The sequence below is a fragment of the Leptopilina heterotoma genome, unplaced genomic scaffold, assembly GCF_015476425.1.
Source record: "Leptopilina heterotoma isolate Lh14 unplaced genomic scaffold, ASM1547642v1 Lhet_270, whole genome shotgun sequence".
NCBI lineage: Eukaryota > Metazoa > Arthropoda > Insecta > Hymenoptera > Figitidae > Leptopilina > Leptopilina heterotoma.
This window is the reverse complement of record NW_025110979.1, coordinates 865659-891045: the sequence shown is the minus strand read 5'-3', so window position 1 is coordinate 891045 and position 25387 is coordinate 865659. Positions and strand designations below refer to the sequence as shown.

The following is a 25387-nucleotide window of genomic DNA, read 5'->3' as shown; positions in this document are numbered from 1 at the left end:
AATCTTCTTCGACACAAATCTAATTTTCATTTCAACCAAATGGAATTTTATTTTGAACCAAATAAAATTTTCTTCGATACAAATATAATTTTTATATGAACCAAATTAAATTTATTTCTATTCTATCAAATAAAAGGTTTAGCATGCTGAGTAAAAATATCTTTTTTCTGGATGTAAACCCAGAAGAAAGATATTTTTACGAAGAGCGAATTAAATTTTTTCTAGAAATAAATTTTATTTGGATTAATAATATTTTTTTTATTATTATTATTTTATAATAAATAAATAATTTAGTAGCCAGTGAAACATAAATTTACTTTTTATATTTAACTGAAATAAATTTATATTTGGCTCAAATGAGAATTTTTCTCATGGACGTAAATGATTGATGTAATAAATGAATAAATTCTCTAGGATCCTAAATTGAAAGCGTGCGTGACAATGGGCTCACAAGATTTATTGGAAGATAAAACTGTAACCATTTGCTATGGGTCAGATTTTGTGAATGTGACATTCATAAATTTTTGTACAAATCGAGCAGAGATGGCACGCCATTGGACAGATCAACTTCTTCAATTGGCTTACAATCTCACTCAACTAAATACAAGCACAATTATGTTTCTTCAAAAAGCACACATTAGACTCACATTGACAGCCGACAAATCTGGGAAAATACCATCAAAAAAGTAAGTTTTATTACGAAAAGAAATTATTTTTTCAAATTTTATTTTAATATAGATATCGATTTTTTAAAAAATATAATTTTTCAAAATACAATTTTGTTCAAAAATAGGATTATATTTGAAAACAATTGTTAAAAGTAAGAAGTAACAGAAAATAAATTTTCTTTTTAAATAAATTTTTTCAATAATATAAAAATTCATTTTAAGTAAATTATTTAAATTTGACAAAACTTTAAAGAGTTTCAATATTTTTAATTATTTTCTCTGGAAAATTTGAATTATTTTAATTCAAATAATTAATTTTATTTCAAATAATTTCAATGTAAAAAAAACTTTTTAAAATTGAATTAGTTCTAAAAAGAACTGCAATTTTTCCAAAAGTCAACTATTTTTTAGAACTTTAGAATAAAATTATTCTGAACTTTAATAATTTTTAAAGGAAAATAATATATTAATTTTAAAATTCCTGTTAGATTGCATCTAATTTTCAATTATTTTTCAAAATATCTTATTATGAAATTTTTTTTTAAATCAATTTTTATTAGAACTTACAATTTAATGATAATTCAATTATATAAAAACAAAATTTTTCGTTTTAATTCTTTTCTAAAATTTTAATTACAAATCAGAAAAAATTTCAATAATGTTTAAAAATATTTTTTTACAGTAAGAAAATAAAATTCTTTAAAATATAAAATTTATTTTAATGAAATTTGAAAAAAATTTCTTTTTTTATCAATTTTTTCAAACTATTTTTTGAAATTCAACAATTTTCAAAAAAATTTTAATTATGATTTTTTAAAAACCTTTATTTTTCAGAATTTTAAATAAAAATTTTAAAATTTAATTAATTTTTGTTTAATGAATATTTGAATACTTGTTATTTATTTGTCTTATTAAAATTTTTTTATACTTTCAATGTAAAACGTTTTGCAATTTAATTATTTCTAAAAAGTACAACTGCAATTTTTCTAAAAATCAATTATTTTTTAGAATTTATGAAAATAATTATTCGAAACTTTGATCATTTTCAAAGGAAAATAATTTATTTTAAAATAAATAATTTATTCTTTTAATTTAAAAATCTTTAAAATATAATTATTTCTTAAAATTCCTGTCATAACGCTTCTAATATTAATTCAATTATTTGTTAAAATTTTAACTGAATTTCTATTTTTGAAATCAATTCTTATTAGAATTCGACGATAATTGAATTATTTTAAATAGAAAAACTTTTGTAAAATTTAATTATTCTCCAAATTTTTAGTTACAATTCTGAAAAAAGTTCCTATTTTTTCAATTTTTGTAAATTATTTACGCGAATTCAACTATTTTCAAAAAATTTAAATAACGACGATTTTTTAAAAACCTCATTCTTTTAAGAATTTCTAATAAAAATGTTTTCAAATTTATTTAATTTGTGTTTAATAAATATTTGAATACTTATTGTTATTTATTTGTCCATCAGGAATTAAAATTTAAAAATACTTTCAGTGTAAAATCTTTTAAAATTTAATTATTTCTAAAAATTGAAATTATTTCAATTCTTGAAATATTTTCTAAAATTTAAATTGAAATTCTGTTTCAAATCAATTCTTATTAAAAATTTTTAGAAGAATTTAATTATTTAAATACAAAAATAAGTGATAAAATAATTGATTAATTTTCAAAATTGCAACTGTAACTCCACTTATTATTATTTTTTTTTTTTTGAGAAAAAAAATTCATAGACTATTTAAAATTTTCAATATATGTAATTTGATATTTTTTGAATACTTTGGATAAAGTAGCAGAATATCTCGATTATTATTATTATTATTATTATTGTTATTATTATATAATTTAATTAAATTTCAGAAGATTTGAAATTTAAATTTTGAAAATTTTTAATTCCTGTGAAAAAGTAAATATTTAAATATTTATTTAACAAAATACTTTTATCTTTTATACGTCTTCAAAAAATCAAAAAAATTAATTTATTAAATAATCATGGAAGAATTTACTAAATATTGAATTAAGAAAATACCGAAACTATTAAAAAACCGAAATTATTGAGTATAATTTTCAAAATTCTAAAATTTTGTTATCTTAAATTCACAAAAAGTTTATGTATTATATATTTCACTTTTATCCCTAAATTCAATAAAACGCTGACTCTCGAAATTCGTTGAAATTGAGTTTAATTATCCTTTTGGCATCATATATTATAAGTGGTGCTTTAAATTGAAATGTCAATGAGTTAAAACAATTTTAAATTCAAGACTAAAAATTATTGATTTTCTAAAGTGTTACATAATATCCTATAAACTTTTTTATTCACTTTTAAGTATCGAATATTCCCATAAATTATATTTTCGATATCATATAATATATACAATCGCATATATTGTATTTCAGAATAAATTTAAATATCAAAGAAAAATCTTATTTTTTAAATTTGGAAATTTAATAAAATATTTAAAAGTTTTATGAAAAATTTGAAAATTTTATTAAAAATTTCTATTATTGTATTTGTTTAAATAAATTTCGAAATTGTTAATATAATAATAATATTAATTATAAATTTGCAATATAAATTTCTAAATTTATATTTCTCAATATTTTTTTAATGAAAAAAAGAAACTGGTGTTAAAACTATTCGTTATTTTAATAAAACAATAAATCGTAAAATTCTTTTAAAACTAAAGACATTTAATAAAAATTTTTCCTATAAAATCTAAAAAGTTTTTAATATTATTTCAGAAAATTTTATATTCCCACAGATTTAATACATAGTGGTGTATAAATTGTATGTTTATAACTATAAACTTTCTAAAGTTTTTAAAAGCACTCTAATTTTCTAAAGTTTCAGTTTGTATTTACACATTTGGAATTCGTAAATTTAGTTTTCAAGACACTTTGCCAAGGAAACATTTGGAGAATAAAAAGATAATTGAAAAGCTAATTTGTAACTTAGTTTTATTTTAATTAGTCTTACTTTTGTAATATTTTTTTTTATAAATATAAATTTTATAATTTTGAAGATCTTTTATTAATTTTCGAAGAATTATAAATCTTTGCTTTGGCGATTTCGATTTTGAATTGGCGAAAAAGAAAATATTTTTTCAAGTCGTCTCGAGTTGTAAAATACTTTTTATAAAAATAGAACGGATGACCAATATATTCGGCTGTTTTCAAAGAAAATAAATTTGCTAATTGTAATTTTCAATTTTGCTGAATATTCATTTTTATGCTAAATTAATCATAATTTTAAAAATAGAAATTTTTTATCGCCCCGCATAACTTTTTATTTGTTCTGCATTTTTTTTTTTACAAATATTTGTCTCTCAAATTTTTCGAATACTTTCATAGCACAAAAATTCTCTGGCATTTTTTCTGTTTTGTTAATAATAAAAAGTCAAACAAAACATTTTATATTTTAATTTAAAAAAAATTCGAATTTTTTTTGTTTTGTTAATAATAAAAATTCAAACAAAATATTTTATATTTTAATTTAAAAAAAAATTCGAATTTTTATAAATAAAAATCTGGCTTTGTAAAAAAATCCATACATAAAAATTTCCAGTTGAAGAGAAAAAAAATTTGTATTATTTTGAAAAATGAATTGAAATATTTATAATAAATATAATAAAAATAATTTATTTTGCAGCATTGTAAAAATGTTCACTCAAAATAAGGACGACAAAAAGCGTGTTGAGAAAGCGCTTGATTCATCAGGAATACCATCTGGCAAGGTAAAGTCACATCTTTCTTAAAATATGTAGAATAATTTTTAACTGATATGATAATTCAGAAAAAGATAAACACAATATATAATATAAAGTCATCAACTCTATAAATATAATACTTGAAAACGTTAAATATTTCGATTTGCGTACACATTAATTGTTGCAAAATGGAATTTTTAAGAATGATGAATTTTGATGCGTGTGTGTATATAAATTTGTCACGATTCATGAAAGGTGGTCGTACATTTCAACTTTGTGACGTTGGCATTGCGCCAATAATACCACAGGAAACGATAAATTCACTCAATCTTTGAAGAAAAATTCAAAGTCTCTCCGAAAGCCTTTCATGAAGATAAAAATTGCACTCCAAGGAAGATCTAATATCTATTCTTTCACATCTTACAAATCTCAACATATTACATACATAAAATTCTATTTTATATTCTTTCGATAAAAAGGAAATTTTGTTTCAAATCAAATTTTTCCCGGAATTTCATTTAATTTGCAAAAAATCTAATGGAATTGAATCTTTAACAGAAAGAGTAAATTAATTTTCAAAAAACAATCGAAAAATAAGTTTGAAAAATTTTTTAAATTTAAAAATAAAAAAATACTTTAAATGATAAATTTTTCAAAAAAAAAAAAAAATAACTTTGAGCAATGTACAGACTTATTTTTTTGGCAAATTTTTCTCAGAGCATTTCTAGTGACTTCAAAAATGACATAAAAATTCAATTTTAATTTTAGTAATTAAAGTGAAGCTTTCTTCCTATCATTTCATTTAATGTGAATAATAAATATTATTATACATATAAAGAGGAGGCAAACAAATAAAAAAGTGATAAAATGCTTTGTTTGTCTTGAATAAAAAAAAAAAAAAAAAACTGCTGCCAAGTGATATTATCTTAATTTTCATTTTTGGATCGTTAAATTTTTGGGTTTCTTTTTTATAAAAGCAGTGATTCTTCATGGAAATCAAAGTATAACGTAAATTACTATTATTATTATTTTATTAAACATAAAATGAAAAGAAACAAGTAAATAGTTTGGAAAGTAATAATAACAAAAAGTTTTGATTTGAAATTTTATAAAGTTTCAATTTTGATTGAATTTAATTGAAAATTTTAAAGAATTTAGATTTTGAAAAATTTTAATAATTCAAATTCTTCTGAAATTAGTTGAATTTTTTCAATATGTATTTAATTAATTATTAAAATTAATAATTTCTTTAAAATTCAATTATTTAAAAAAATTTCAATAAAATTCTTGGCAAAATTTAAATTATTTTCAAAAATTTTCATCAATTCAATGATTTTTACTATCTACTATTTTAATAAAATTCTCCAAAAGAATTCAAATATTTAAACAAAATTGTGATAAAATTCTACGCAAAACATTTAAATATTTTCATAAATAATACAATTCTTCCCAATAATGTAATTATTCCGAATATAATTTTAATAAATCTCCTCCTCCTCCTCCTCCTCTAAAGATTTCAATTATTATCAAAAGTTTAAATAAAATTCTTTATAAAAATATAACTAATCTGAATGCAATTTTAATTATATTTCTCGAAAGATATTAATTGTTATCATGAATTATGTAAAATTTTAAGTAATTTTATAAAATTTATTGCAAGAATTCAATTATTTTGACAATCAATATAATTTTTCATCAGAATTCAATTATTTAAAAGCATTTTTCTAAAACTCTTCACAAAAATTCAGTTTTTTTCACAAATAATAAAATTCATTGCAAAATTTTAATTATTTTCAAAAATTTTTTAATTCTTTCATGGAATTCAAATTTAAAATTGTATTGAAATTTATTTAATGTTAAATAATTTTTATTCTTATAAAGAATTGTATCAAAATTCTTAAGAATAATTGAATTCTTTCGAAGAATTTCATTCAAATTTTAAAAATAATTGAATCTTATCGAGAAATTTTTTTAAAATATTATTAATAATAATTTAATTTTTACGAAAAAGTTTTATCAAAACATTTGAAAATATTTGTATTTCTGCGAAAATTTTGATATTTGTGAAAATAATTCAATACTAGCCGAGAATTTTATTAATATTTTTTAAAATAATTTAATTTCTGCAAAGATTTTTATTATTTAACCAAAATATTTAAATTCGTGTGAAAAATTTTAAAAATTTAATTTTGTGAAGCATTTAATTATTCAATTAATGATTTATTTATTTATTGAAATAATTAAATTCTCGCATAGTTTTCTAGTAAAAATTGATTTTAAAATGAATTTCAGTGAAAATTTTTTAGATAATAATTCAATATTAGAAGAATTACAGCTTGAATTTTTAAAAATAATTGAATTTTGAAAATGTTTTAAATTAAAATCTTTGAAAATTTGAATTTTTCATACTTTCAACTAACAATTCTGTAGAATTGATTTTTTTGAAAATTATTTATAAAAATGATAAAATTCAACGCAAACATTTAATTATTTTCATAAATAATAAAAATTTCACAGAAATGCAATTTTTTACAAATGTTTTATAAATTTCTTCGCAATAATTCTATTTATTTATTATAAATAGTAAATTTTTTTTACAGAAATTCAATTAATTTGAATACAATTTTAATCGAATTCCTCGAAAAATGTAATTATTCTTAAAAATTATATTAAAATTCGTCAAAAGAATTCAATTATTTAAAAATTTGTTGATAAAATTCTTTACCAGAAATGAATTTTAAAAAACATTTAATTATTCAATAGATTATTTAGTTTTATATTTAAATAATTCAATTTTCGTTGAATTTTCTAATAAAAATTGATTTAAAAATTTATTTTAGTGAATAAATGTCACAGAACTTTGTTTTGAGTATCTAATAATTTTGAGAGTGAATCAGAATATTCTTTAGGGTAAGGGAAAAAGTTAAAATTTTGTTTTGGAAAGCAGGAAAAAAACAAAATTAAATTTTTTGTGACAACCCTCTTATAACTTTGTCTAGAATTATTGTAGAATGTTCGCTAGTAGATTAAAAATTCCGTTCTAAAAAACAACCATAAAAAAATGTAGAACAAAAAAATTCTGTTAAAAATGAAAAAAAAAATACTACCTACAAAAAGTGATGGGCAAAAAACGGTTTTAAAAAAATTTAAAGTACCAAAAAAAAACACACACAATAATAGTTATAATACTGAAAATTTTCACCAAACAAGGAAAAATAAAAATAAATTTCCCATTTTAGACCGACGGTGTGCCACTGCAAAAATTTGAGTTCGAGGAATTCTTCAATTTCTACAAAACCCTAACTCAACGTACAGAGGTGGAAAAGGTTTTCGATGACATTATCGGCAATTCGAAACGTAAACTTATGTCTGTACCTCAACTTGTGGACTTTCTAAATAAAACACAAAGAGATCCACGTTTGAATGAAATTTTATATCCGTACGCAAATGCGGCACGAGCAAAGGACATTATTAATGAATACGAACCTAATAAATATAATGCAACACGAGGACAATTGAGTTGCGATGGTTTCCTCAGGTATTTGATGAGTGAAGATAATCCCATTGTTGCTGTGTCCAAATTTGAATTATCTGACGATATGGATCAACCGCTTGCTCATTATTTTATCAATTCTAGTCACAATACGTACCTCACTGGTAAATAAATTTTATTATAATCTAATTTTTCTTTTCCACTGCATATCATTTTGTTTGTTCTTTATTTGCCTCGGAAATAATAGTATATTGATCTCAATGTTTGCAAATTCCTTTATTTCTACTTTACTGAATTTATTTTCTTCTAAGGAAAATAATATTTTTGCAAAATGAAAAAAAATTGGAATGTCTTAAATTTCCGTATTTCGTATCAAATTAAATTAATCGAAAGAATTTGCTGATTGTTAATTATTTTTTGCCTTGTGAATATATTTGACTTTGGTCGATGTTTCTGCATTATATAAAAACTACAAATATTTGTTTCTAAAAGGAGGCCTCGGATATTATGCATTTTTCGACTATTTTCAAAAAATGCAACTTTTTTCTACTTATTTTAAAAAATTGGAACTTTTATTACTTTTCTTCAAAATATTGCTACAAAATACGATATTTTTTAGTATAAAACGCAACTTATTTCGATTTTTCAAGAACTTTTTTAAGATAATTAAATTTTTAAAATATAGAAATAATTTAAATTACAAATTTTGAAAATAATTAAATTCTCAAAATTTTTAATCAAAAATCTGCAAGTGTAAATTTAAAAATTTTAAATTAAAGGTTTTTGAATAAGTGAAATTTTGTAGAATTTAATTGAAAATAATTGATTTTTTAAAAGTATTTTATTATAATTTTTAAAAATCAATTTTTGAAGAATTTTAATAACAAATTTTGTAAAAAATTAAATTCTCCAAAATTTTAATAGAAAATCTTTATGTGTAAATTGTAAAATTTTTAATTTAAAATGTTTTGAATAATTGAAGTTTTATAAAGTTTAATTAAGAATAATTGATTTTTTCCAGTATTAATTGCAAATTTTGGAAATAATTGAAGTTTTAAAGATTTAAATGAAAAATATTTAAGTGTAAATTTAAAAATTGTTGAATAATTCAAATTTTGTAAAATTTAATTGAAATAATTGATTTTTTTCGAGAAATTCATTAAATTTTTGTGAAAATCATTTTTCCAACAGATTTAATTGCAAATTTTAAAAATAATTGAATTTTCAAAGATTTTAATGAAAAATCTTTGATTATAAATTAAAAAAATTTTAAATGACTAAAGTTTTGTAAAGTTTAATTAAAAATAATTAATTTCTTTCCAGATAATGCGTTTAAATTTTTAAAAATCAAATTTTGAAGAATTTTAATTGCAAATTGTTGAAATAATCTTAAAAAAAATCTTTAAGTGTAAATTTAAAAATAGACAGTAATGAAAATTAGTTTCTAAAAATTATATAAAAGAATATTTTAAAAAAATGTAATTCCTAGAATTTTTTCATTTTAATTTTTTAAAATTCAATTATTTTTAATATTTTCATTTACTTGTTATTCCAAAAATTCAAATACACACAAAAAATAATAATTACAATTTTTTAGATTTATTTTTAACATTTCAGAGAGAAAAAAACCATGTTTAAGTTTTTAATAAAAATTATTATTAAAAATTTAATTCTTTTTATTATTTTCAAAAATTTAATTATTTTTAAAAAAATTTTAGCTAATTTAAATTCTTTGTTAATTTTTAATTTTATATAATTGAATATCTCTTTTAAAAATTATTAAAAATATTTTTAAAAAATAAATTTTATTTTTATTTACCAAAATTATTCAACTTTTAAAGAATTGAATTCAGAAATTAGTGAAAGGGAAAAATTAGGGAAATACGAAATAAATTTTTTGTGACAACGCTGAATTAAATAAACGACGTTTTCGCCACTTTTTTGTATTTTTAATCGACAAAAGCGACTTTTTTTTCCTCCTTAAACTCTATCCAAGGCCTGTAAAACAATATATTTTTTTTGGTTGAAAAATAAATATTCTTGACCCTTTTAAATGTATTAAAAACTTATACTCGTAATTTAGGAAATTGAGAAAATTAATTAATCACTTTTAGGTCATCAACTTACTGGTAAAAGCTCCGTAGAAATCTATAAACAGTGTTTACTTGCTGGATGTCGTTGTGTTGAACTCGATTTCTGGAATGGCAAGTTCGACGAACCTGTGATTGTTCACGGGTGAGTATTTCTTTTTGAAAAAAAAAAAATTATTAACACTACAATATTATCGTTAATTAATTCCAATTTGTACTAAATAGAATTTTTTTAACAGATATACATTTGTGCCTGAAATATGCGCGCGTGATGTAATAGAGGCAATAGCTGACAGTGCCTTTAAAACATCGGAATTTCCAGTTATTCTCAGTTTTGAAAATCACTGTAATCCAAGACAACAAGCAAAAATTGCACAATATTGTAGGGAATATTTTGGAGACATGCTGTTGGATTGTCCACTTGAAAGTCACAATGTAATTATTTATTTATTTACTCATTACATGGTTTTATAAAGTTACACCAATTTTAACAAAAAAAAAAAAAAAAGGATTCTAAAATAAAAAATTTACAAATTGAATAAAATTCTAGAATTTTTTTTCTTCTTTTCTAGTTAAATAAAATAAATTAATGAATTTTAATCCACAAATATATGGCACTAAAAATTGAATAAGATTCTGGAATTACTTTTTTTTTCTTCTTTTCCAGTTGATACCAGGCCAAGAACTTCCACCACCTGCATTGCTGAGAAGAAAAATTATCATTAAGAATAAAAAGAAACACCACCATCATCATCATCATAAGAAGCATCATAAGAAACAACAGATTCAAACTCCTGGCATTGAAGAAGGAAATCAGGAAGTCGATGATATAGGTGTTGTGAATCAAGCAGCGGAAGGAGAGAATGGTCCACCTCCTGATATTATTCCTCAGAATGAAGTTGTTGATGGGGTTGTCGTCAGTAGTAACAGTGAGCATCAAATTGATAATGGAGAAGTACAACATGCGCCGATGCTGCAACACAGACAGGGTAGCAAAGACAGTACGCAAGAGGAGGAAGGTTTGTATTTTCAATTTATTCTTATTCCTCAAGATTTTTTTTAAATTCAAAATTTGTTGATTTCAAAACTTGTAGATTTTTTCAAACATTTTTTAGAGGTTTTTTTTTCTTAAAAGAAGGATTTTTTCCTAAATGTGGCGGTACTAGGAAATTTTTTCAAATTCATCTTTGATTCAGAAATAATTAGTATTTTGAAAAACGAAACTGATTTTGATAATTTTTATACGATTTTTAGAATTGATTATGAAATTAGGCAATTTGTCAAATTTTATATTCTGGCTTTTTTTTATTAAAAAGGTCTTTTTTAAGAAAAATATTGTTTTTCGAAACAAAGAATTACTTAGAAACTGTTTAAAATTGATCACTGATTAAGAAAAAAATATGTATTTTGAAAAAACAAAGTGGTCTTGAAATTTTTTTTTACATTTTTTGGAGTCGATTATCAAATTTGGAATTTTTTATATTAACAAAGATCTTTTTCCAAAACGATTCATCCATGAAAACCTATTTAGAATTTATCACTGATTTAGAAAAAAATGTAGTCTTGAAATTTTTTATACGATTTTTGGAGTCGATTATCAAATTTTTGCTTTTTTATTCAAAAAATGTTTTTTTTTAAAAAGATCTTTTTTCCGAAATAAAGCAGATAAAGCAATAAAGTACATACTTAGAAATTGTTTAGAATTCAACACCGATTTAGAAAAAAATTTGTCTTGATAAAAGATAGAGTTCTTGAAATTTTTTTCTACATTTTTTGTAGTCGATTATCAAATTTTGGTTTATTTTTATATTTTTAATAAAAAAAGGGCTTTTTTTATTGACAAATAGCATTTTCCGAAATGATGCGTTACTTAGAAAATATTTAGAATTCAACACCGATTTAGAAAAAAATTATATCTTGAAAAAGGAAAGTGGTCTTGAGATTTTGAAAAAATTTTTTTGGAGTGAAATATGGAATTTTTTTTAATTAAAAAAGGCCTTTTTTATTAAAATTAAAATGAGCTTTTCTCCGAAACGAAAATGTACTCAGAAAGTATTTCGAATTCTAAATTCTAAATTTTAAATTTTAATTCTAAAATACTAAATCTAGAATTCATCACTGATTTTTAAATAATTTTTATCTTGAAAAAATAAAGTGGTCTTGAAATTTTTTTTTTACGATTTTAGGAGGCGACAATTAAATTTTATCTTTTTTTAAATTAAAAAAGGGCTTATTTATTAAAAAAAAAAGCTTTTTTCCGAAACGAAGTGGAACTCAAACTATTTGGAATTCAGCACCAATATAGAAAAAAAATTTTATTTTTGAAAAAAGAAAGTGGTCTTAAAATTTTTTTTTTAATTTTTTGGAGACAATTATTAAATTTGTAATTTTTTATATTGAAAAAGAGCTTTTTCCGAAACGATGCGTCACTTAGCAACAAATAGTAAATTAATAGTAACTAATCTAACTCATCACTGATTTAGAAAAAAATTTTGTCCTGAAAAAAATAGTGGACTTGACATTTTTATATGATTTTTGGAGTCGATTAGCAAATTTTTTTTTTTATTCAAAATATATATATTTTTTTTTGAATTAAAGAAGAGCTTTTTTACAAAAGAAAGCGTTACTTAGAAACTGTTTAAAATTTATCATTAATACAGGAAAAATTAGTATTTTACAAAACGAAGCTGCTCTTGAAATTTTATTACAGGATTTTTGTAGTCGATTATCAAATTTTGTCTTTTTTGAAAATAAAAATAGGGCTTTTTCATTAAAAAGAGCTTTTTTCCGAAACGAAGCAGTACTTAGAAATTATTTAGAATTCATCATCGATTTAGAAAAAAATTTTATCTTGAAAAAAGAAAATAATCGTGAAATTTTTTTTTAAATATTTTTTGGAGTCGATTAGAAAATTTGGAATTTTTTAAATTAAAAAAACGCCTTTTTTTTATTAGAAAGAGCTTTTCTTGCAACAGAGCGGTACTTGGAAAGTATTTAGAATTCATAACTGATTTTGAAATAATGTTTATCTTAAAAAAAGTGATCTTGAATTTTTTTACATTTTTTGGAGTCGGTTATGAAATTTTTGCTTTTTAATAAAAAAAAATTTTTTATAATTTAAAAAGAGCTTTTTCCGAAACGAAGTGTTACTTATAAAATATTTAGAATTCATTACTAATTCAGGACAGATTTGTATCATTAAAAACGAAGCTTGTTTTGAAATTTTTTAAAAATACGATTTTTGGTGTCGATTATCAAATTCGGTTTTTTCTTTATTAAAAAGTGTGCTTTTTTTAATCTTGGCGGTACTCAGAAAGTTTTTAGATTTATTGTTATTTAAATAAGATGAATTTGTGCTTAATTTGAAGAAAATAAATATTAATTTTTGTATTTCCACTATTAGCGAGTGTATGGTTAGGTGAAATTCTCGAAAAGAAGGAAAAAAGTATTTTTAGTGTCACAAATCTAAAAAGTTTCCAAAATGTGTAGAAAATTGTTAAAAAAAAAGTAGTAGATAGGTTTTAGTAGACGAGTGCAAAGCCTGGAACATTGAAAATTTATTTTAATGAATTTACACTAGTGTTTAAAGTTTAAAAAAAAATTTAGAAACTAAATTATAAAAGTAAATTAATAAAAAAAAAATTTAGGAATTAAAAAAAGTAAATTAATAAAACGAATTTTTTATTTACAGATGACGAGGACGAATCGAGTTCAGAGGAGGAGGAGAGCAATGTGGAATGTGACAAAGTTGCAGTACCAGAAAAAGCGGTGGCCTCAGCTAAGGAGACGGAAGCTGGCGCTGAGATATCTGCCCTCGTTAATTATGTCCAGCCGGTGCATTTTAATAGCTTCGAATCAGCTGAAAGTGAGTTATTTTCAAAACAGAATGATTTTGTCGTTTTCTTATTTTATTATTATTATTTATTTATTTTTTTTTTGGATCATTTTTATGTTCGATGATTTGTTTCCCCAACCAACAATTTCCAATGTGTATAAACAGTTTGCTACTATTTACGTCAGTCGATTGACCCCTGTTATCACTTGGCTTGCTCAATCTCAATTGGCAGAGAAAAATCGAATGTACGAAATGTCTTCGTTCGATGAGAAGCAAGCAACGACATTGTTGAAGGAAAGGCCTCTCGAGTTTGTCAACTACAATAAACATCAGCTCTCGCGAGTTTATCCGGCTGGCACGAGATTCGACTCCAGCAACTTCATGCCGCAGGTGTTCTGGAATGCTGGCTGTCAACTGGTCGCCCTCAACTACCAGACACTCGGTGAGTTGATGAAAAGAAAAAAAAATATTCCTCATCTGGAAGTGAATTTTTTCGCTTCTTTTTCACTTCTCTTTCACTTCTCTTTCACTCCTCTTTCAATTTATAGTCTCAACTTCCGGTATATGGTAATTTCGATGATTATTTATTCTCATCAAAAATGAGAAGCTCTTGTTTTTATTGATGATCACGAAAAGTGATCGATTAACTGATAAAAATTATTTTCGAGACTTATGAACATCCTCTGTTTTCAGCTTTTTTTGGAGGGTAATTTGTTACTAATTGGTGACTTTGATTTTATTAATTGATGACTAATTGTTTTCTTTTTTTTTTTTTTTTTGTTAATTAATTATTTCTACGTGTACTGTATATTAGACCTTGCGATGCAACTCAATTTGGGGATTTTCGAGTACAATCAGCGATGTGGTTATTTGCTGAAACCGGAATTCATGAGACGCAAGGACAGAAGATTGGATCCATTTGCTGAATCTATGGTGGACGGTATTATAGCCGGTACCGTTCACATTCACGTGATATCTGCACAATTTCTCAGTGACAAGAGAGTTGGGACTTATGTGGAGGTCGATATGTATGGCTTGCCGGCTGACACTGTTAGAAAAAAGTTCAGAACAAAAATCGTTCAGAATAATGGAATAAATCCGATCTATGATGAGGAACCTTTCGTTTTTAAGAAGGTAGAATATTTTTACCTCTAAAGCAAAAAAAAAAAAAAAAAAAAAAAGAAATTGAAAAAAGGAATATTTTGTAGAAATTTTTTACAGGGTTATCACAAGTCAGGGAATTTAGGGAAAAGTCAGAGAAAGTAGAATTGCTCAGGAAAATCAGGGAAAAGTTAAGAATTTTTATTAAACGTACTAGAAAAATTTAATTTTTAGAATTCATAGGAAAATTCTCAATATTGGTGTCTTTTTTGTTCGCCTCGTAAACTATAAAATTATCACGAATAATAAAATTCTTCTCCGAAATTCAATTACTTTTAAAATTTCAATAAAATTTCAATTAGTTTCAAAAATTCCCCTCAATGATTATTTTCATAAATAATAAAACCCATCGCAGAATTTCAATTATTTTTAATACAGTTTTAATCGAATTTCTCGAGAAATGGAATTAATCTTAAAAATTTTATTAAAATTGCTCAAAAGACTATTAATTATTTTTTAAAGACTTTTAATTATTTAAGAATTTGTTGATAAAATGCTTCATGAGAAATGCTTTTCGTTGAATTTTCTAATAAAAATTTATTTAAAAATTAATTTTATTGAAAATTTTAGATATATTAATTGAATATTAAAAGCATTATGTCATGAATTTTTAGAAATAATTGAATTTTATTCAAATGGTTTCAAATTAAAATCTTTGAAAATTTGAATTTTGCATACTTTCAACTAACAGTTCTGCAGAATTAATTTATTTGAAAATTGTTTTAAATAAATTTGGATAAAATTCTACGCAAACATTTAATTACTTTCATAAATAATAGAAATTCCACAGAAATTCAATTATTTACCAATTTTTTATAATTTTTATTTTTCATAATTATAGTAAATTTTTTTATAGAAATTGAATTATTTTTATAAATAATAAAATTCTTTTTAGAAATTCAATTATTTTCATAAATAATGAAACTCATTTTAGAATTTCAATTATTTTAAATACAATTTTAATCGAATTCCTCTGAAAAATGTATAATTATTTTTAAAAATTTTATTAAAATTCGTCAAAAGAATTTAATTATTTAAAAATTTATTGATAAAATTCTTTATGAGAATTTAATTTTGAGAAACATTCAATTATTCAATAAATTATTTATTATTGTATTTAAATAATTAAATTCTCGTAGAATTTTCTAATAAAAATTGATTTAAAAATGAATTTCAGTTAAAATTTTAGACAATTGAATATTAAAAGCGTTATAGCGTCAATTTTTTTTAGAAACAATTGAATTTTGAAAAGGTTTCAAATTAAAATCTTTGAAATTTTAAATTTTTCATACTTTTAACTAACAATTATGTAGAATTAATTTTTTTTTTAAATTTAATTGAAATTTTTTAAAATTATTTGAAAATTCTCAAAAAAAAAAACTTTCTCAAAAGTTATTTAAAATAATTGATTTAGAGAAGAATTTTAGTTAAAAATTCTAGATATTAATAATAATAATTGAATTGAAATGATGAAAATAATTTTGAAGAAGTTACAGTAACAATATTCTTGTAATATAAAATAATGATTTTATCACTCGGTCATTTTTAATTATGATAAAACATGAAGAAATCGATCGTTCGTTTTCTTCAAGTTTTAGGGTCAAAATTTTGTCTGAAAATCAGAGAAAGATTAGGGAAAAACAAAATTAAATTTTTGTGGCAACCATGATTTTAGAATTAGATGATGATGATGATGATGATAATTTTTTATTCAGGTGGTGTTACCGGAACTTGCATCTATTCGAATAGCTGCTTATGAGGAGTCGGGAAAAATGATAGGACATCGGGTGTTGCCTGTGGTTGGTCTTTGTCCAGGTTATCGTCATGTGGCACTACGAAACGAATGTGGACAACCTCTTCCACTGGCGAGTCTATTTCTCCACGTTATCGTCAAGGATTATGTACCTGATGGTCTCAGTGATTTTGCCGAAGCTCTGGCTAATCCAATCAAATACCAAAGCGAACTGGAGAAACGTGAAAAGCAACTCGCGGTTCTAACAGACGACATGGAGGAACCTGAAGGAGAAGAGGAGGTTCGTATTTTCTCTCCTCGAATTTTCTTTTCATGACAAATCTCTCTTTTCTTTTTGTGACAACTCTGTTATTCCTAATTCTCTTCTCCTATTCCTGAGTATAAAAAAAATTTGGCAAAATTCTCTATGAATTCGATATGTAATTCTTCGATATCTTTGTTAAAAATTCTACTAACCAATTCACTTTCTTAACCACTAACATTTTGTAGGAAAAAGATAAAGCCACTGTTGGTGGACCGAGTTCCTCTAGACCGACTGTAAGTTTAAAATAGGAGAAAAAATATTCTAAATTTATAAAACTCTTGAGAGAATTAAATTATTTTTTAGGAGGAGGGATTAAGACCGAAGAGAATGCAATCAATTGGAGAAATGCCGGCAAATTTACTGCAAACATTAGTCACTGCACATCCAAGGCCTTCGATTAGTGCAATAACTTCCGCCGACTCACAAGAAGTTGACGACAGTGTCGTTTTTTCAGTCACCAGTTCCTCCGTTGTTGATTCTTCAGCCAGTAAGAGTCCAGTCAATGCAAGCAGTAGTAAGTATTCTTTTTTCCCTCCAATCTCCTTTAGATAATTTTAAAATTCAATCTAATTTGCTTATTTCCTTTTTTTTTACTATTTACTTATTTGTAAATTCAATTTATTAAAATACTAGCAAATGATAGTATTCCATTTATTATATTATTTTGTAAATTAAAAAATTTGATATTTTCAAGATTAAATATCAATTTTTGAATGATTACAGATTCAAAATTTAAAAAATTCACTTATAAAGTACATATTATTAAATATTCTTGTTTATTATTATTCAAAAATTTTAATACAATTTTCCAAAAGAATTTCATTATTCTCATAAATAATAAAATTCTTTAGAGCACTTTAGTTATTTTCAATAAAATTTCTAAAAAAAATACAATAAATTATTTTAAAAAATATTAATTAAATTCAATTATTTTCAAGAATTTTAATATAAATTCAATTATTTTTGACAATTTTGAGATAAAATTCTTTTAAATTAATAAAATTTCTTCAAAAAATTCAATTATTTTTAAAAATTGTAAAATCCACCGCAATTTGAATTACATTTTCTCAAATAAATTCAATTATTTTCATAAATTCTAAAATGTTTCGGAGAAATTCAATTATTTTCAATACAATTTTAATAAAATTTCTTGAAAGAATACAATTTTTTTTTTAAATATTATTTACATTCAATTATTTTCAAGAGTTTTAGTAAAAAATTAAATTATTTTCAACAATTCTGATAAAATTTTTCGAAACAATTCAATTATTTTTATAAATTGTAAAATTCTTGTCAAGAATTCAATTATTCTTGTAAATAATAAAATTCTTTTAAAAAATTTAATAATATTCAATACAATTTTAAAATGAAATTTCTATGAAAAAATTCAATTACATTTAAGATAATTTTAAGAAAATTTCTCTAAAAGATTCAATTATTTTTAAAAATTGTAATTAAATTTTTCCAAAAAATTCAATTGTTCTAAAAAATTTAGATAAAATTCTTCGAAGCAATTCAATTACTTTTATAAATTGTAAAATCCTCCGCAAGAATTCAATAATTTTCATAAATAAGAAAATTCTTCGCAAGAATTAAAATATTAACATAAACAATCAAATTTTTCAAAGGAATTCAATTATTTTCATAAATTCTAAAATGTTTCGGAGGAATTCAATTATTTTTAATACAATTTTAATGAAATTTCTCGAAAGAATACAATTTTTTTTGAAAATATTATTTACATTTAATTATTTTCAAGAGTTTTAATATAAATTTAATTATTTTCGACAATTCTGATAAAATTTTTCGAAACAATTCAATTATTTTTATAAATTGTAAAATTCTTGTCAATAATTCAATTATTTTCGTAAATAATAAAATTCTTCTGAGAAATTTAATAATTTTCAATACAATTTTAATAAAATTTGTACGAAAAAATTCAATTATATTCAAGATAATTTTAATAAAATTTCTCTAATAGGTTCAATTATTTTTAAAAATTGTAATAAAATTTTTCTAAAAAAATTCAATTCTTCTCAAAATTTTTTAATAAAATTCTTTGTAAATTTCAATTATTTTCAAAATTTTTAAATTAAAATTATTTTTTTAAATTACATACATTATTTTTAACAAAATTTAATAAAATTTTTTAAAACAATTCAATTATTTTCAAAATTTTAAATTATAATTATCAAGGAAACACAATTATTTAAAAAAAAAATTCAAAGAAATTCTTCAAAAAGAATTTAATTAGAATTTTCAATAATTTTAACAAAATTCTTCGCGAGATTTCAATTATTTTCCTAAATAATAATATTCTTCGACGGAATTCTATTATTATCAAATTTTTTGATAAAATTCTTTGCAACAATTCGATGATTTTCAATTCTACATTAATTTTAAAATTTAAAATATTTTAACAAAACAATTTATTAAAAAAAGTTAAGAAACAAAAAAAACAAACAAGTAACTTCAAACTGCGAACAGATTTTCCGAAATACAACGATTATTAATATAGAAGATATTTTTTGTGAAATTCAATCTAATTTGCATATTTTTTATTTTTTTCAAAATTCAATCTAATTTACTATTTTTCTCTTTTGTTTTAAGTGAGCGAAGAAATATCTGCAGAATCTCTTGAGAAATTAATGGAAAATAAACTCGTAAAGGAGAAGAGAACGGAGCTCGATAAGAAATTAGAGTCTTTAAAGAAGAAGCACGAGAAGGTAATTTTTTAATTAGAGAATTTTATTTTTGGTACTAAATAGAGAGGGAGAATTCTCCCTTAATTAAAGTTTACCCAACTATTTTATCGTGGAAATAAAAATTAATTGCAAAGAATTAAATTGTGATGTTAACTTTTAGGAGAAAATGAGAATACAGTCGCAGAAGGTTTCTATCGATGGGGAGAAGCATAAAACAAAGTTTTATATTAGCCACAAATTCATTAAACGTTTGTCGAGCAATAACATGTGAGTAATTGAATTTATTACGAATTTACGATATTGATAATGTTGAAACGCCCTTTGAAAGGGCGAAAATTGCGACTTACTAGCGATTCCTCGAGTTGTAGAATTAAATAATTCAATCTTTCGTACGGTAAGTAAGGGAATTTAACAATTTTTAATTTTTCTTTTAACTAATTAAAAGAAAAATTTTTCTTTCAAAAATTAAAAATTGTTAATTTGTAAAAATTTGTCTACATTTGGAGACAATTTTTTTTGTTTATCTGAAGAAAATGATTGCTTTTTAGTATTTTTGTTTTTGTGCTAAAGTGAATTTAAATTTGATGCTATGTTTTTTCTCATTCTCAGTTATATGTTTCGCAGTATCTCTAGTGATGGTGGTCCAAGTAGTACAACACTCACGGATACGTCCGAATGTCCAGAGGAGGCACGCGACACTGCTGAAACATTAATGAAAGGACTGCCGAGGAGTCAGAGCGAGAGGCTTTTAGCTGTTTGCAAAGAGCACATTCAACAGGAACGTGAACTGCAGGAAAAATATCACGAAAGTGTATTTTCAACTTTAGAAAAAGTTATGAAATCCTCACAAACAAATCAATTGAAGACACTGAAAAATATGTTGGATCGTGAAACTGCTGACGTCATGAGGAAACTTCAATCAAAAAGACATGAGGAAGTTAGTATTATTATTATTTTTATTAAATAGCTGTCGTATCCAATTTTTATGGGTAGAATGTTGACGTTTTTTTTTAAGTTTTGAAATTAATAACTACTTAAATCGACTTTAAAACTAAAAGAAAATTGTTTTAGTCGATTTAAATAACGATAAAACTCGAAATATTCTTTTATATTAAGAATTTATTCAGAATTTTTGTAGAAATTTAAATTTATATTTACCTGACATTCTTCTGGTTAATAGAAAAGTTTTTTAACTTCTTTCCTTATTCTGATAATAATTTCAATTCAATTTCAATTTCCAATTTAAAACAAATGTTTTGAAAACAAATTTGTTTTAAATTTTTCTACACACTAAATTTACTAAAAATCTTCAAAATATAAAATTTAACGAAATTTACAATTGTTTGTTACAATTCCATTATTTTCAAAAATTTATATATAAATTCAATTATTTCCAACAATTTTGATGAAACTCTTTTAAAAAAATCATTATTTTCAAAATTTTCAATTATTTTCAAAAATTCAGATAAAATTCTTCGAAGCAATTCAATTATTTTTATGAATTGTAAAATCCTCCACAAGAATTCAGTAATTTTCATAAATAAGAAAATTCTTCGCAAGAATTAAAATATTAACATAAACAATACAATTCTTCGAAGGAATCCAATTATTTTCATAAATTATTATAAAATGTTTCGGAGGAATTCAATTATTTTCAATTCAATTTTAATAAAATTTCTCGAAAGAATACAATTTTTTTAAAAATATTATTTGCATTCAATTATTTTCAAGAATTTTAATATAAATTTAATTATTTTCGACAATTTTGATGAAACTCTTTAAAAAAATCATTATTTTCAAAATTTCAAAAAAATTCCTTCAAAAAATTTAATTATTTTCAAAAATTCAGATAAAATTCTTTGAAGCAATTTAATTATTTTTATAAATTGTAAAATCCTCCACAAGAATTCAATGATATTCATAAATAAGAAAATTCTTCGCAAGAATTAAAATATTAATATAAACAATAAAATCCTTCGAAGGAATTCAATTTTTTTTATAAATTATAAAATGTTTTGGAGGAATTCAATTATTTTTAATACAATTTTAATAAAATTTTTCGAATGAATACAATTAAAAAAATACAATTAAAAAAACTTCTCTAAGAATTCAAATTATTTTCAATAAAATAAATTAAATGAAAAATTCAATTATTTTCAATTTAATTTCATAAATAAAGTAAAAATTAATTAAAAATTAGTTACATTAGAAACCGTAAATTAATTCCATTTCAAATTGAAATTTAAAAAAATTTTTATTTTGGATATTTTAAATTGAAAATTCTAGAGAACTTTTTCAATAAATATTAATTGAAAAACTTTCGAAAAATCGAAATGTCGTCAAATTTAAAATTTAATTGAAGAATATTTTAATTGAATTTGAAATAAACTTTCTCTGCTTAAAAGTGATTGAATTTTCAAAAAACTTTCTTAAAATCCCTAAAGTTTAATTTATTAAGATAAGAATTTTATTTAAAAATTGTAGAAAATAATTAAATTTTGAAAAAAATTAGAATTACCGCAGAAAATATTTACAGAATATTTACTGTAAATTTTGAATTTTCAACAAACTTTCTTAAAATTACTAAAGATTCATTTATTAAGAGAAGAATTTCAGTTAAAAATTGTAGAAAATAATTAAATTTTGAAAATATTTACAGAATATTAGCTGTAAGTTTTGTAATTTTCAAAAAACTTTCTTAAAATTACTAAAAATTAATTTATTAAAAGAAGAATTTTAGTTAAAAATTGTAGAAAATAATTAAATTTTGAATAAATTAGAATTTACAGAATATTTGCTGTAAATTTTGAATTTTCAAAAAACTTTGTCAAAATTACAAAAAATTTATTTATTAAGAGTAGAATTTTAGTTAAAAGTTCTAAAAAAAAATATTTAATTAACGACTTAGTGGAATTAAATTAAAATTTTTGAACTCTGAGTTCTAACAGAATTACAATATTTACAGAAATAATTAATTTTCAGAAGATTTGAAATTGTAATTTAAAAAAATTTTGATTCTTGTGAACAAATAAATAAAATAAAACTGTGAAATAAATTAAAATAATTTAATTTAAATTTTCTTGCAGGTTAAGAATTTAGCGAAAAATCATAAAGATAAAGCCGAATTGGACCGAATGAAACGTGAAGTTGCTAAATCAACGGTGGAAAAGGGTGTAAACGAATGTACAAGACTGACAACAATTTTTGAAAGGAAGAAATCTGAACTCGAAAGGCAACACGAGGAGGTTCGACAGAAACTAGAAGAAGAAAAAACTAAGGTTTATAGCTTTTTTTTTCTCTATCTGAAATTCATTTTCTTTTTCATTAACGACTCAGTGGAATTTAATATTTCCAAAGTGGAATTTATAAAGAGAAATTTAATTTAAAAGAAAAATTCCAATAATTTTTTATTGTAATTTTGTTTGTAATTTTTTTTGTAATTTTTCAGGTGAAAGGAGCTTTACTAACCGAGTACAATGATCGATGTAGCGAATATGAAAATGAAGAAATGTTGTACATCGGTAAATGAATCGATTATTGATCTGATTATTATTTCCAAAGTAATAAACACATGTGTAAACATGCAGAAGAAGAATAAAAGAAATGGAGCAACAAACAGTGAAACTGTGATCGTTGTCAGCATTGAATTGCAGAGTAAGTAAATAAATACTTGAAATTATTATCTGCGAGGATATTCGTCATAGTGAATTCACTCGTTTGGCGGAGCTGGTCGCGTTTCGTCAATGGCTAGGACATTGAATTTATAAAGAATTCTTTTTTTTTTAATTTTAATCAAGCGAATTGATTCTTTTAGAAAATTGTAATTTGTAATTCAAAACTCATGATTTTTAGAAATTATTATTCGAAAATTGATTAGAAAAATTTTGATTTTATTATACTTCGAAAATCTTTATTTAAAAATTATACTTCGAAAATTTTGATTTGAAAATTGTACTTCGAAAACTATGATTCAAAAATCGTGATTCTAACGTCTTGATTTAAAAATCATGATTTATAATTATCTTCTATTTTAGCGTTTAATTTTTATTATTTTCTCTCTAAAGAGTTTTTTTTAATTAAGGTTCTTTTTTGCTATTTTGATAAATAAGGTAAACGCGAAATGCGTTTCCGTTCAACATTCCTATTAATGATAGAACGTCCAATTAATTATTCTGGCAGGTCGTTTCTAATTGGAATAATTTACAATTGTAAAAATAGAGTTTAAATGTTAATTCAATATTTTTTAATGTATTTTTAAAAGTCTAGTTAAGTTAATTTACGTTAGTCCACAGATTATTTTCCATGCACGGAGAGAAAAATAAATAAATTATAAAATAAAAGAAAAAAAAATATATTTATATTGAAACAAGAGAAAATTTTTTTTAAACCAAACATAATTTAGTTGAATTAAATAAAATGAAATTTCACTTAGAATCTAATAAATTATTTGTTTTGAATATAAAATTTTATTTAAAATTTCTATTAGAATCACACCAGAATTATTTGAAACAAATCAAATTTATTTAAATGAAATAAAATTTATTTTAATCAAAATAAATTTAAATGAAATAAAATTTATTTCAATCAAAATAAAAGTAATTCGAAATAATTAAATTTTATTTGGTTTGGATTTATTTTGGAACCAAATAACATTTTGTTTTAAGAAAATAAATTTATTAATTTTGGAAAAATAGTTGAAAATTGCAAGGAAACAAAAATATTTCACTTGATATTTAATATCAAGAGGAATATTTTTGTTTTGTTGAAAAAAAAACTAAAGACTATTGAACATGCCTTTAATAGTTAAACATTCCTTCTAAAATGTAATAATTAACTTCAATATGATAATTTTATTTTTGTTTTCGATTTTCTAGTTAAAATTCGAAGAAATTCCTAATTTACAACGATTTTTGTGCGACAAACATTTTTTTTTCGAGTTTTTTACCACTTGTGACTGCCATTTAAAGAGTAGTTGGGACCAGGAATGGTTAGCCGCCTAAATCCTAAATTAGGGCCTAGGATCGATTTTTTGTTGTTGACATTTTTCTCTTATTTGGATTTTTAGTTTTTAGATATTTCCCTCTCTCCGTGTATTAATATCTGACAAAAAAAGTTAGATTTTAATGAAAAATTTGCTATGATTAGTTCTTATTAATATGGAATGATATTTAATTTGACATTTAGATAATTAATTAGATAATTAATAAATAATTAGTTTCATAATTTGATAGATAGACTGATTGATAAATTGATTAATAGATAAATTGATAGATTAATTAATAGGGCAATACAAAGAAAAGTTGGAAGATACAATTTTCATTAATTATTTCAACTATAATTTAATGAACTTAAATTAATTATAAATTATTTAAGTAAATTAAAATTAATTAAATTATAGTATAATTTCGGAAAAATAATTTTCTATCCTGCCAGAAAGAACGTTGGACGTTTTATGATTAAAAAAAATATATCGAGAACTTGAATATTTATTGAACGGACATTCTATTTGATTTTCTTCAGTATTAAATTGAAAGGAAGTGAAAATTCATTAAAGTAGAGAAAAAAGGAAGAGAAGTTTCTTTAAAAATAATATTCTACAGAATCGTTATGAATACGAAGAATTGTCTTTTTTTTTGTCGATACAGAGAAAGAAACG

The 25387-nt window shown here is 22.1% G+C and overlaps 1 protein-coding gene across 3 annotated transcripts in view; it reads left to right on the top strand.

The window, feature by feature from the left end:
* LOC122503839 (1-phosphatidylinositol 4,5-bisphosphate phosphodiesterase classes I and II) overlaps nt 1-24139 on the top strand; it is a 45215-nt gene extending 21076 nt beyond the window's left edge. Inside the window, exons 3-19 of one of the 3 annotated variants that reach the window (XM_043614570.1) lie at nt 415-686; nt 4333-4417; nt 7630-8047; nt 9998-10118; nt 10213-10408; nt 10641-10992; nt 13665-13838; nt 14041-14250; nt 14623-14942; nt 16685-17002; nt 17212-17259; nt 17330-17540; nt 19637-19752; nt 19892-19998; nt 20356-20668; nt 22818-23009; nt 23180-24139. In XM_043614570.1, coding sequence (XP_043470505.1) covers nt 415-686; nt 4333-4417; nt 7630-8047; nt 9998-10118; nt 10213-10408; nt 10641-10992; nt 13665-13838; nt 14041-14250; nt 14623-14942; nt 16685-17002; nt 17212-17259; nt 17330-17540; nt 19637-19752; nt 19892-19998; nt 20356-20668; nt 22818-23009; nt 23180-23260 — 3534 coding nt within the window. In that variant the 3' untranslated portion in view covers nt 23261-24139. Of the gene's footprint in view, nt 1-414; nt 687-4332; nt 4418-7629; nt 8048-9997; nt 10119-10212; nt 10409-10640; nt 10993-13664; nt 13839-14040; nt 14251-14622; nt 14943-16684; nt 17003-17211; nt 17260-17329; nt 17541-19636; nt 19753-19891; nt 19999-20340; nt 20669-22817; nt 23010-23179 lie in introns of all 3 variants that reach the window. The other 2 variants (XM_043614569.1, XM_043614571.1) reach the window with 2 other exon arrangements.
* Nucleotides 24140-25387: the final 1248 nt, after the last annotated feature.